The sequence below is a fragment of the Magallana gigas genome, chromosome 5 (genome assembly GCF_963853765.1).
Source record: "Magallana gigas chromosome 5, xbMagGiga1.1, whole genome shotgun sequence".
NCBI lineage: Eukaryota > Metazoa > Mollusca > Bivalvia > Ostreida > Ostreidae > Magallana > Magallana gigas.
In genome coordinates this window covers 41510327-41525110 of record NC_088857.1, presented here as the reverse complement: position 1 = coordinate 41525110, position 14784 = coordinate 41510327, and the positions used below count along the sequence as shown (strand labels likewise).

Here is a 14784-nt window from a genome sequence, read left to right as displayed (position 1 = left end):
ACTATATGCTAGAAAATTTTTCAATTTTTTTACTTTAATTTGAAGATTATGTATTAAGGAAATAGAAAAATAGGATGACTGAAGGGATATTATACAAAATTTCTTTGTGCAGAATTTTAATACTGCAATTCAGAGACTGGAATGATTGGGACAATTTTTGCAATTAAAACTCTTATAAATTTAGATCACTAATTTATTATTAGAATGTTCAAAAATGATTTTTTTTTAAAATTTAATTTGACAACAAGTTTTAAAAGTACTTCTCATATAAAGGTGGAATCCAATGACTAAAAGGCTGGTGCCCCTATTCTGATAAATCATCAACAAAAATTAATTCATTAATCAGAGACAGAAGACAGTGAGTGATTGTGTGATAATATGGTCTTCGTCCATTTTTGCAAAAATGGCATAAAAATGCATGTGCATGATGCATGCAGCAGCAGGATGCAAAGCTCTGATGATATATTGAAAGTTATAAAAGAATCAGGTTACATCGGCATGCACCTGAATCATCTAGACTCTGTGTGGGTTGATTCATTAGTTCATCGACTTTGTATATTAAGCTTTATTGATTATATAACCTGTTTTGCTTGCTTGTACTTTTAGAAGTGCAATATTGCAGATTTTTTTAAAGAATTTATTATGTCAAAGAAGATACTTCTAATAGTTCAGATTTGAGTTTAAATTTGACTGTGATAAATTGATGGAGTTCTTGAATTTAGAATTAGGAAAAATATCCATAATTTTTTTTTCATTTGAAAGATGCATGTAAAGCTTTAACATCTCACAAAAGAAAAATTGTTTTTTTTCATTCCATAATTGTCTTTTGTGTGATATGCATACATGTACTACCTTAACCTCCCCAGCTTAAATGTTTCTGCTTTCATTTCTTTAACACGGCATCCTGGAGTTCGGCAGATACGATCAACATTCATCAAGGCATACAAGTGCTGGAATATAGACAGTCTTGCTATAACCAATATTTACATGTTTCCGTGGCAGCTCTTCGTATATCTAGCTTTGTTTAATATCCAGCCTTACTAGTATATTTCGTTTATTTAACCCAGTATCAAAGTTAACTGGTGTATATAAGAACACAGTTAATAAAGTTAAATGAAAAGAGTCTCATTAATGAAATAAAAAAACCTCTGTTGTTAATAAGAAAACAATCATATATCTTTCGGGTTGATAAATAAAGGAGAAGGGAAAACGAGTTATATAAAGTCAATTATCAAGTCAGACTAAAGGAAACCGAGTTTGGCAATGACATCTCAGTCTATAACATACAGTGTGCATAACACTATTCTGCAAATACCGGTCTACCTGCAACTCTGTATTAAGCAAGATTGTTTCCCAAACAGTTGTCAAAGAGCCGAAGCATAGGTATTACAATAACAATCGTGTGCTTTCACTGTTTACAAAAGTGCAGATGTGATGGTTCTAAGATCGTTTGACAAGTATTTGGTAGATATAACCAATATTGTTGTTGAAGAAGCTTTATTGATCGATATATATTGTCAACGACAAAATAGATTAGTATGATATCTACTATGTACATTGTTTAACACTTTAACAAAGAAAACTGGTTTTTCTTTGTCGTTTTATTGTAATTGTTACGCTCTCTTAAACAAAGAAACCTACTTGTTCCTTGTCGTTTCTGTAATCAGTATATCGTTTGAAGTGATGTTTCTTTGTTCCAACATATTAACCTTTTAAAGATAAACAAATTGTTTTAGTCAAAATTGCATACACTAAAAAGAAATGGATGAACCTGACAGCTCTAATTGAATCAATTATATAGATTAATTAAAACAAATATGTCAATGCTCAAACTAAATCAGTTCTTGATCTGATGACAATATTTAAATGCTTTCACATACTAGCATGCATCTGGTACTCGTATATAAAGATATTTACGATAGAAACTGGTCAAAATTTAGGTAGAGTACATTAGGCGGAGCTTTTTAAAAGGTTGGTGTTAAATGCGTATTATTACCTATGTGCTCGATGGATTGGAGCATTACTGTTCACAGCAACGCAATTAGTACAATAAAGCCTTCCAGTTTATCTCTTCACATCTAAACTATGTAAAATCTTGAAAAGTTACTTTCACAAACCGCACACTATTGCCACCAAAACCCGGCTCTCTAGCCTCTATATATATTGTATATATAGAATTTTTTTTATACAACACTCGTTCTTATCTCCATAAAAAGTCCCTGGTTTCCGGTCTGGGAGCAATGTGCTTTATCAACAATGACATTCTCTTGTGACTGTTATGACGTAGTGCCCCCTTACATTTTCGAGACGACGAGACCTCTGGTTCAACGTATGGATACTTAAATACGTTTCCGTCTCTGAACGGATACAGCCCATTTTATATAACATAATCCACGGTCGGAAATTGATACAGTGAGCGCGAGACTGAGTTCTTTTTTTCAAGTCAAATTTGAGGCAGAAAACATGAACTAGTAGACAATGTCATTCTAAAAAGCATAGATTTTGGGTGTTTTATATTCGCATACAAGATGTGTTTTAAGAACTAAACAATTCAATGGATATCCATTCTCGTAAAATTAATCCCAACAATGTCCTTCCTTTTAAATATCGTTTTTATGAGCAATTTCCGTAATAGTTTATATGGGCTGTACGACTGATCCCGTTGACACAAGCTGTGAAAATGTTTCTCTATGTAATGTGGTTTGGAGTTTTATTTAGATTTAGTAAGTATCAATCGTAATTTAGATGTATGACAGTGCTTAAACTACTTTTTTGTCTAACTATTGATATTTGTTTTAAAACTGATGTAAAACTAAGTTTCAGTGTGTCATCAGATGGTGTATAATCCATTTAACATTTCAATGAACACTTGACTAATAAACTTGAGTGTATATTTAATGTTTATCTTTTGATTCTAAGCCTCAGGATTTGAAATAAAACTACAGGACGATCAGGAGTGGTCCCAGGCCAACCACACCTGTACAGTGGAGCTGGCCGGGGGTCTGCTATTTACCGTCGATGCTATCATGGACCCCTCCTTGAAGAACATCACAACGCCAAAGGATCAATATTACTGGTCCAATAAAACGACTACATTTACAGATTTTATCCAGTATGAAGGTTTGCACAATTAGAACTAGAACTCCAAGAATAGATATTATTTCTATACTACAGTTACAGGTTTATCCAATATGAAGGTTAGCGCACTAAGAACTAGAACTGCAAAAATAGATGGAAGTATATCGATGTTATAAACAGGTTTTAACTCTTAAGTTGCAGGTTGCTTACTTCTGTAAACACACATAATGTTCAAAAATGGTTTAATGAATTTGGTCGAACTACATGATTTAGTCATCCAATATGCAGAGAATACTACAAACTTAATTGATTATAAACAATTGAAAGAAAAATCAATTGATATTTAATATTTAGGATGGAAGAGCATGTTTTGTTTGTGCGAGTTGTAATGGTGACAAAAGATATATGTAATACTATAACCAGGAAATAAAAGAACATCGTGATTACGATATTAATGCACTTGTCATTGATATTTTCCATCTTTCCAGGTTGTTTTAACTCATCCCTCCTAGGACCAATGAAAATGGTGTTGCCGTCGCTGCACCCAGTGGCAGCCTGTTTTGATTACTGTGACAATACGTCCCGGATTGGCCTGACGGTCAGTGTGAGAGTATACTTATGTACTCCAAAAATAATAGTCAGACTTCGAGAATATATTGAAATTAACTTGCATGTTAGTAGCATACATGTTGTGTATGTGAAAGTAAACGTTCACTAGCTGATTGTACGCGGTGTCATTCTAGCAGGACAACAGGTTTCATTAAGCTTTGGTTTGCAACGTCTCTTCCGTGATGGTTAAGGAAACAGGTTTCGTTTACAAATCCAAGCTATCAGGATTTAACATCGGTTTTTCCACGATTGTTGGAAAAAATCGACTGTGGTAAATTGCCCAGCCAAAAGTTGCTATCAATATTAAAAGCTTTCCAATTTAGGAACATTTGTAGTACAACGGAAACAATTCCTTCAGAACAAATCCAAAACTTACGCTATTGGTTCATTTTGAATAAAGATTAAAGAACAAATTATTATGTTAAAAAATCGTTTGAAGTGCACGTGGCATTTGTTGGCGTATGGAAGATTAAAATATTGGTTTAAAAAAGCAATTATTTAGAACAAATAAAGGAAGGTGACTCGTTCGTGTTTTTTGTTTTTGTTTTTTTGTTAAACGAAAAAAATTGGTGAAGTATAGATGAATTGTAGATATCAAACATGATGGACGTTTACTGTCTGTGTCTGGAGGAGGGCGCGCATACACGTGACAACATCAGCAGCTGTAACGTCCCTTGTCCAAATGACGTAATGATGAACACGTGTGGCAATAAGGACTCCATGTCAGTGTGTAAGTCACAAGTAACATTCAACACAACTTACGTCGAGTTCATTGACATATAAACAGAGTTTGTATCTGTTTAAATCTTCCATTAATATAGTTCAGCTAAATGTGCTGAACTTTGTATATCTGATAGCATTTATTTTCAATCCAATTTCATTTGCTACGATCAAACAGATTACAGGGATCGATTTGATGCACCGAATCCGAAGGATATGGTACAATGTGTTGCCATTAAGACCAGTGGGGAGAGTACCTCACTCCTGTATGATGACTGTAGAAGCACAAATGATGGGTACATCTGTGATATATGTAAGTAATGGTGTTTATCATTGAACATTATGTGCAATCAGATTGCCAAGTAACGAATAAGATAATCTTATCCAAAATTATAAGAATCCATTTATATATAAAAATTAATGTTCAGGCAGAGTCGTGAACTATAAAAATTCAAGTTCTTTCTTGCTTTCTAATGTATTTGTAAATACATTCTGATAGAATAATTTATGGGGGTTTTGCAGGTGACGATGACCAGTGTTCTAAAGAGGTTTACTCGGAAGGTGTGAAACTGACATGGGATGAGGCCCAACAGGCTTGTCAGAAAAGAGGAGGGTACCTGGGCAATTTCGGTTCAGCAAAAAATAAAACCGTTTGGACTGGTTATAAGAGATGGTTTTTAGACGATAGCTGTACGTTATTCCAATAAAACTCTCATATCAAGCCGAAAAACACTTTATTTTATCAAGAAAAGCTTGAATTTTGAGATTTTGAAGGGCTTTACAATTTCCGTGATTACATCAACTTAAAGTTATTTTTACCTTTTTTCAGTTCAGTGATGGAAGTACTAAATATCTTAACCAACTTAATTATCAAATCAGAATTCGTCATAACATTTTATATAAAATCACAAGCAAAGCAACAAATATAGAGCTATAAGATTGCCTTGTTTACAATATTCCAGATGCCATCTTCCCGACGTTATGTTTGGCATGTAGGTTTAAAGTGGGTGTGGCAGACTGTATATATACCAATTGTACCAGAGAACTCCCCTCGCTGTGTGTGACCGGTATGATGTTCCTCCTTATTATCAGTTAATGAATATTAATTTTAACGGCTTTCTCCGCTGACTTGCTGCAAAAATGTAAACGTTTCCCTTTTTAAGGGGGGGGGGGGAGTTTCAGAAAACATCAGATTCAAAAAAATCGGAGAAGACTTCGTAATTGCAGCTGTCCACAGACTACAAAACAATGCAATACTATAAAGTCATGTGGCTACAATCAAGCTTTTAACATTCAAACTGAATTAATGTATGGGAGAGTGAGTTTTGACAGCCTACCTGGTATGCTATCATTCAGTATTTATGTTTTAAAATTGATTCTGGTTTAGATTCTGAGAATATACCAATCCGCAGTTGGTTCGATGCTGAACAAAATTGTGAACTCTCCAATTCTCGACTTCTAAATGGCAGTGAGCTATACGAACGCAAAATGGAGGAGGACATTTACATATCCCAGTATTACTGGACATACGGTTTTGCGGAATTCACTCCTTGTGTCAGGTCCATAGGTAATGTACATGCGTTACAAGTTTCATAAAAGACATAATTTTAAAAAGATACATATCATAAATAATTATATATGCAATTTTTTGCGTTTACTTTTTCATTCTCTGTTTGCAACGTCATATTGAATCTGAGGTTGCATCAACTGTCCTTCAGCAGTTATACCATACCAGTAAAAGTTGCAAACACTTTGCTCTTGTATTGTTCTACAGTCCAGAACGCCAAACATAATGGACATCGCCGACGCCTCTTTACGAATACTCTCACTGTGACATAAAATAACATAGTATCATATCAATCTTGGATATTCCAAAATATTCTATATATAGACAATGCTCTTAATTATATAAGTGTCTAAAAACTGATCCTAGCATATGTTCGTCATTCAAACTATGTTTAGTTTATCCATCTCAGGAAGTGGTACATCTTATATTATAAGTGTTATGATGACAACTATCTTGAACTATTTATTATCAATGGATAAGTGTCATGTGTTTTTGTAAAGGCGTTCTGTTTCCTCAGGTTGTTATGACATTTCCAACAGTTCCGGTATGTCATCAGCATACGGCGCTCAAAGATCTATCCTTGGATGTTTGGAGTTCTGTAAAGGCTCAAAGTATTTTGGAGTCACTGTAAGTTAAACAAAAAACACACAATGCATGTATGAGTCCATCTAATTACTAAAATGCATACTAGATTAGCTCAATTGTTTATATTAGATAAGCATTTGACGTAAAACAGCTGGTGTTTAAGAAACTCTTTGAGATAGCGGTATTAATGTGGAAAGGTATCTCAAAGGCTTCCTTTTAAAAAATAAAATAACCTTTTTTAAATTTTGGAATTGAACAATGTTAATTGTTACAGCATTTAATTGCGTATATAATTGCGAGAGTAATTTGCTTAAAAATAACTTCTCTAACGGGCTTGGTTGCTGGTATTTTTTGGGAGTTGATTTTAATCAACTCTCCTATGCAGTTACTCTGGCAAACCGAAAGTGAAACAGTGTTTGGACCTAAGCACAAATCATCACCGCTAACAAGACTAAGTTCTTGAAAATAATAGAAAAATATTCGATGTAATGTATGCTGAAGCATTGTTTTTCAAGGAAACTTATCTATAAACACTTTGAAAATAGTCAATTTTATATACTATGCACAATTTAGATATTTTTGTAGTCTCGTGTATTCCTACTCCAATCAATATACCGGTATTAGTCTCGTTCAACCGGACGCTCGGCTGTCTCCGTAAATCTGCGACAAGCAGAGAGGGGGCTCTCTTTCTTGACGGAGACAGCCGAGCGTCCAGTTAAACGAGACTAGAGTTCGATATCAATAGTGCTTGGATCCATACAATTTTTAGAATTGTTTCGATAACTAATACGTACATACTAGTAGTTGAAATCTATCTTTAAATATTACACAACATGATGCATATGGGGTTTCTCGAAATTCTTGTCGGAAAAGTCTAAAAATTCATATTATAAAAAAGTGCGTAATTCAAACACAAACTAGAAACTAACTGCCATGCAAGATAAATTGATTTTAAAATAAATGATAATCGATAAAATCAACTCCCGTCAGTACTTCAGTACTTTGATTTTTGTTTGTGGCTTCAGTCTGGTTCAATAAATTAGACAAGGAGAATTTCCAAAAAAAGTAGCAATCTAACACCTGTTAATTCGGTATTATTGATATACAATTTCGATATTTCTTCTAGAAAGAAAATGTGACCCAGGACAAATGCATCTGTATAGAAAATATTACTGATTTAACGTTATCAAACGCCAGTGAGTGTATGACGCCATGCGCAGACGACAGCAATGACACGTGTGGAGCAGAAGGCAGAATGATTTTGCATGAAATTGGTAAAATAGAACTTTACATTCATCTGGCGTGTTTCACCCTATATTGTTATGCATTTGCTTAGTAAACAGATGTAGATGATGGATAGAAGGAGTTGGTTGCTTTACGATTGCTTGATATTTAACCATCTACTTTTTGGTCATGGGTAAAATTTATATTTTCAAGTTGGTATACAAAGTATTCTGTTAATAGTTCACCAGCTTTCAAATCATTTGAATATGTTGTGTCATCATTATTTCTCTTGCTTATCTAGCTATATAATTTCTTTGCAGTATGCTCTAAGTTTGGATCAATAGAATTTAATCAGTGTTTCTCATTGCACCTTATGCACTTTCGACCCACGCATTCAATTTTATTACCATAAATTCAATATCTTATTTATTTGGCAGATATGAACAATATAGCCGTAAGCAGTTTTGAAACGGGAATGGAGTGCGTTTATCTTCATAAACAAATGGATTTCATGTTCATGAATTCTGCAGACTGCCTCCATAAAGCTAGCGGATATATCTGTGAAATTTGTGAGTGCCGAGACCAAGATCAGAAATAATAATCAATAAGTCGTTCAGTGGGTTACAAAGAAATGTTTGTTATAAGAGGTGATACACAATTGTATCATTATAAGTATGTATCTGGGGTGTATACATGTATATAGTGTGTGCATTGATAAATAAATATACATGTATAATAACTCAATTGTGTATGTAACCTATATGGATATAATTTTGTTTTAAAAATAACTATGAGCCATATTTTTTTTCGTTTTTGATTCAGTCATCACTGTTATTTTGAATATCATTTTATACATGTCCACTACTTATAGGCGACAATGATAGGGAAAACTGCACACAGATTGCTTACCAAGGCATGTACAACTGGTACGAGGCTTCAATGGAGTGTCGGGATAAGGGCGGGAATCTGGGAGACAGCTCTTTAAATGATTATAGCTCTCTGTCAAACGGGGCCTATTGGTATGGATGGAGACGATGGTTATTGAAACAAAACCCCACAGGTACATACACAGCCACTAAAAGAACAATTCCGGTACCAAAACCAATATGCCAACCTCATACAGAACATCACACACTAACGGGGGGGGGGGGGCTTTCGCTGAGGCATCGATCTAGAATCGGTATAATCTACTTTTTTCACCTGATTATTTCGTTTGTTTAGGAGTGGCCCCTCGGCCGGATAAAAATGCTTGTGAGAGCTGTAGAATCAACAATGGTCAGTTACAGTGTTCCTACATGCTCTGTTCAGAAATGCTGCAAGGAATTTGTACAGAGGGTAACTAAATTCCAACTACCAGTAAATCAACAAAAATATCGTTTTACACAGATGAAGAATTTCTTGTTTAAAAAGTTACTGTTTGAATGTTTATTTTGGGGGATGGTTGTAGGCACTGCCCAGACGACCATTGCTGGAACAACAACAACAAGGACTCTAGAGGACCTGACAAGCATGACATACAACACTGGGTCCGACATAATGACCACGATCAAAGGTAGTGCAACACGTGTTTTCTAAATAATAGGATGTTATAAGGAAATTAAACATTTCTGAAATAGCTATGTAGCACAGCTTTTTTCAAAATTGGGGGTCCAGAGTCCAGACATAGAGTGGAGCGGCCAGTAGATTTATAATCAAGCGAGTATATTTTTCTATACAGTGGATATGAGTAAATGTACCTTTTTTCCTTAAAGTGGAGGGCTAATAAGGTTTGATTGTTGTGGTACAAATTGTTAAAAAAAAGAAACCTGTGTTATAAACGTTACAAGGCAAGTTAACTACAACCATGCCTGTAATTAACCAAACGTTTTTACAATATTTGAATATTTGTGTATTGAAAAAAAAATCTTTAATTTTACTCCTTTGATTTTTGTATGTCTTTATCATTGAACTGACACAAAAAAAAACCGTTGAGAATAATATCTCAATGTTTTTTTGTTTTTTTTTTGTTTTTATCAAATTTGGTTATCAAATGACATTAATTGTTAAATACATATGATATTACTTCCTTTTATTTTATCATTTTACATTTAAAAAATGCCAATATTTTTGGTCTCCAAGCATTAATACATTTTTAATGTGGTTTTTGAGAGTAACATAGTTTAATATCACTATGGGATAAAATGGACAAAGTTATTAAATCATTGAATAGCAATTCCACAGTTTTATCTGTGTAAGTCAGAAACTCGCGCCAAAACGAATGAGGGAGAACATACAATTTCAAAATTGCTCAGTAATTATTTTGTTGTTGTTGTTTAAGAAATAAACCATCAGTAGATGTGGTATCAACAGAAATCCTAAAGAGTATTATTGAGGAATAAAGAATCATTCTTTAACTTTTATGGAGTGATCATTACAGTCGGTCTTTCGATCAAGTTCTTTATTATTGATTTGATCTTGTACCACGTGCAATGATCAACTCAAAAAAGACGATGAATGATTCCTTGTTACTTATATTTACAACCTTTTCCTTTTTGATTTTTACTTTTTGTTTTATCATGCAAACTATGCTAATGTTCCAACTTTGACACAAATTGATTTTTCAAGTAATGTAGACTATGTATAGACTACCACCCCATGAAGAACTATATGATCCTGTTAAACACAAAAATTTTAGGCAATGTGCCAATGATGAATGTATTGAAAAATATTAACCTTTTCCAATGTCTTTGTCTGCGATAACGCCAGGAATCAAATTTGTAGCATATAGTTCAATACATTTCATCAAAGACGTAAATGACGTACTGTTGGGGCGCAAGCAGGGCTTTATAATTATACATTACGAAAATTATCTAAAACTTCTATTAATTTAATGCTTGAGTGTATAATTGCTGGAAATTATATAAGTAAAGTAATCCTTTGAATACATGTATTATGGTGTAATGATTATGGTCGAGGCGGATTAACATCCTTCTTACATTTTTTAATACATACATACATTAGATTGCATGGTGAATTCATACACGGTTTGAGACTAAACAAAGCAGTAAAGTGTATATAATTTAATTAAGGTATGTATCCATGTAAGTTAAACTGTGGACAGCCAAGATTTACTTTCATACAGAATGAATATGCAGGTAATACTAACAATACCGATCATGTTGATGCACCAAAACATGTATGTACGTATATATGTATACAGGATGAGGCGGACAATAATTTTGTTGTCTTTGACTTACTTATCATAATGACAACTCAAACTAATACGATATATTACTGATATTCAATTCGTGAAATATTTTTTGATATTGTTCAAGAATTTTCATGTGGAATAACATCTGATTTATTTGATTGTGTGATGCCAATTACATGTATGTAATTATACAATTTTAATTTTTTTTTTCAATTTTTAGACTGCTTAAATATCTCTAGGGTGTGCACCGTCAAAAATTAATACAAACATATTTTTTAGAAGATGTATCAATAATTTTTCACAAAATTTAAAATCGTTCACATAATGTTATGTATATTTACAAATAATTCCTTTATATCATTCTCAAAACATTTCTCAGCCAAATTATCTATCACTATAAAACACAAAATAAAAAAAAAATGTATAACGCTTTGGTTTTTAAATTACAGTCTCAACAAAGGAACCACAACCAGAGTCCGGCAATACCAAGCCCCAGCTTGAGCAGGACGACATGACCGCCAATATCATCGCTGTCGTCATCGCTGTGGCGATCATTGGCGCCGTGGTGGCCATGTTAGTGGTAACTAAGCTGTAAGTCTCTGTCGATTTTGAAAGCGGTGTGCTGGGGTGGGAGGAATGGGTGAATATTAGTGGACAGGGAAAGTAGGACGAGTGATGATCGTCCAAAAGAATTTTTAATTTTAAAAGTTTTCATTATGGGAAAGCACCATTGTTTTCCTGCATTTGGCAAATATTTGGTACGGGGAACGGTTTCAAATTAAAACGTGATGTAAAGCATTTCTAAAGTCTCGATTATTGTGGTCTCGAAAAAATCATGTACTTCATAAAATATTAAAAATTACTCAACGTGAAATATTGTCTTACATGCATTCTGCTGAAACAAAGCTCGTCATAATCAAAATGTATTGCAGGCGAAAAAGTGAGAAAGTTACATCCGATGTAACGGACTTGATAGACACAAAGAACGGACCAATCAAATTCAGCACACTCAGGGACAGCACCAGTCGCCCGCCATCTTTTAATCACTCTCCGTTAGAGAGACAGAGAAGTTTCTCCAACCCCAGCTTTATGGACCACGACATTGACATCTTGGCGCAGAATCTGGAACAAGAGCCTCAACAGGATACCGAGCAGCTACAGAAAGAGAATTAGAAATATGAACTATTGTAATTTGTATGAGTGCCACGGTGTATTGTCATCCCAAATAGTTCACTATAACTTTTAAAACGAACATACTTCAAATACTAATGTATTGATAAATCGGTGCGAGTTTCTTTGAAAGAATGTCTAAGGTCATTCCCAACTAAAAACATCCTCTTTTACTAATAACACATACATGTACATTTGTACAAGTACATGTATACTCCTACTTACACCCCCACATACACTTAACTTTAAATTTTGTATCATTATTTACATACATGTGTGTTAATCTAATGTTTTCATAGCACATTTTCATGATTCAAATATTACTGGTGAAAAGAAATCCACCGATCACATCGACACATTGTATAATCTTCTGAAGTGCCAATTTTTATTTATCACTACGATGCTTTTTTATGATTTTTTATAGAGAGATATATTTTTATTTTCTATACATGTTCATTGTGAACAAAATATTTCATTTTGTTTTCTCTTTGATCATTCCATGCATTTATATCTTATGAGTATTTTCTCGCATTTTTGTTTAAAAAACCGACTGTGTTCATACAATCTAATATTTGAATTCCTTGAGTTAGTTAAAACGACCTATAAATCTGTCTTCCGTTATTATTGTGACACCGTTCAATTAGTTAACCATTATGATAAACATTGGTTGTATTGTAAAATGAAGTTGTCTTTAATTTTGTAGTTTTATGTTTGACTGTGCGTCAACAAGTTAAGAAATTTTGTCCATATTTTTGAAAGATCAAAAAAAAAACAATAAAATAGATATTAGAATTTATCTTGTTTCATTTTCATGATATTTTTCTGCAATGCCAGTTTTTTTTTAATCAAATAATCACGACTTTAAAAAATGCATTAAAAATATTACAAATAAGAAATCTTTTTAAATTATAATGTCCAAAAAGTTGCACCTCTCATATCAATAAATACATTGCACTGCCACGAATGTTTTAGCTGATTGGTGTTTTACTTTTAAGAATTTCAAAATTAATACAGAACATTTTTAATGCTTTTTATTTTTTGCTTTTCCAAGAACGTTAACAAATGACTGTACACTAGCATTGTTTTAATGAGTTCCAAGAACCCTAAAGATCCTTATCTGTTATTGTTTTGTGTATATATTATACAAGTACCTTATTTTAAAAATTTATATGTGATCTGGTTTTGAAAGAATAAAGAATTGAATAAAAAATTCTTCATTAACACTCAACTTTTGTGGTGATTCATTTCCTCCCAAAAAAAAACATCTGCCATGATGTCTGTGTGCGTGATCTTCTATATTATGTAATAACCAGAAGGAATTTATCAAACTTAATAATTTCTGATTTCAGTGACGCGTTGATTTTCTTTTTACCTTTGTTTGAATACGGAATTTTGTACAATTATGCACATGTGCCAATCATCTTTGTCAATAAACATATTTATATTATTGCGTAACAAGCCAGTGCTCGGAAACAAGACATGAGGAAGCGTTTTAAAATTATTAGTCCTTTTGCAGAAGACTTTGATTCTGCAATGCTACATCCTTATCCCCCTCCCATAAACATACATGTATATATATGAATTTGATACAGAAAGGGTCGTTTTCTATCAAAATATTTCGTTAACTCTTAGTTTAATATTCTTATTTCTAAATGATGTTGCTTTTGAAAATATTGGCTTTGATAACGAATACTTTATGTTACAACTACCAGGTATAGACACCATCCCCCACACCCCCGAATCAAAAAACTATGAATGATTCATTGAGCAATGGGCACGCATGACAAGACCACGGAAGTTTTCGTTTTATATCGTTTTTAGGCCATTAGCTAATTAATTAAATTCAGTGATATTGTGAAATTTAAAAAAAAACACAACACATTTTAGGACCAGGAAGTGAACGTCACGTCACTTTGGCGCGAGGAAAAGGACATTAATTAAGAGAGTGGGGTTTTCTCTATATTTGCTGATTACGCTCTCTTTATATATCCAAAGGCGAATAATTATAGAGTTAACTAAAAATGGGATGGTTTGCTATGCTAAAATCAATGTGAAAATGGTTGAAAAAAAAAGTTTATGCTATATATACCTGCAACATTGTCACCTAAGGTATGCATGCATGGATACTGAACCCTCACTTTTTTTGGGGGGGGGGGGGTAATTCTTTGAACTGTGAGGATTCCGACGAAGAGGACATAAAAATTTATATTCTATATCGGAGGAGGCAATTCTCGAAACGTGAGAAAGTATCAATGAAAATATGAATGTAATAGGCAGAGTATCATTTCGAAAACAAAACACACAACCATGTCCTTAATTTAAAATCAGATAATGTATATGGGGGAGTGGTTACTGTATTTTGGATATCTGTGAGATATCTATCCTAAGTTTATTACTTCCATGGGGAAGGGATCGAGGGATAGATGTGTTGTTGTCAGGGGAGGGCCCGACACCTAATTTTTTTGTGTTTTGTTACATTGTGAGTTTGATTTTAAATATTGAAAAAGGTCGACACAACAAGGTGCCAAGAAATGAAAGATTTTGCAATCATTGTAAGATTGAGAAGATGAGTTCCACTTTATACTCATATGTCCTTTTTACACTGAATTACGAAAGAAATATATAAAGAGTTTTTATTACA

At 33.4% G+C, this 14784-nt stretch overlaps 1 protein-coding gene across 1 annotated transcript; it reads left to right on the top strand.

The window, feature by feature from the left end:
• The first annotated feature begins 2360 nt into the window (after positions 1–2360).
• On the top strand, positions 2361–13371 carry LOC105346385 (uncharacterized). Its single transcript, XM_011454963.4, has 16 exons — positions 2361–2723; positions 2920–3120; positions 3567–3676; positions 4279–4417; positions 4586–4720; positions 4930–5097; positions 5370–5474; positions 5795–5974; positions 6492–6601; positions 7686–7833; positions 8221–8352; positions 8655–8843; positions 9005–9118; positions 9231–9335; positions 11423–11564; positions 11906–13371. Exons 1-16 carry the CDS (start codon positions 2681–2683, stop codon positions 12144–12146), a joined length of 2262 nt encoding a protein of 753 aa, XP_011453265.3. The 5' UTR covers positions 2361–2680; the 3' UTR covers positions 12147–13371.
• Positions 13372–14784: the final 1413 nt, after the last annotated feature.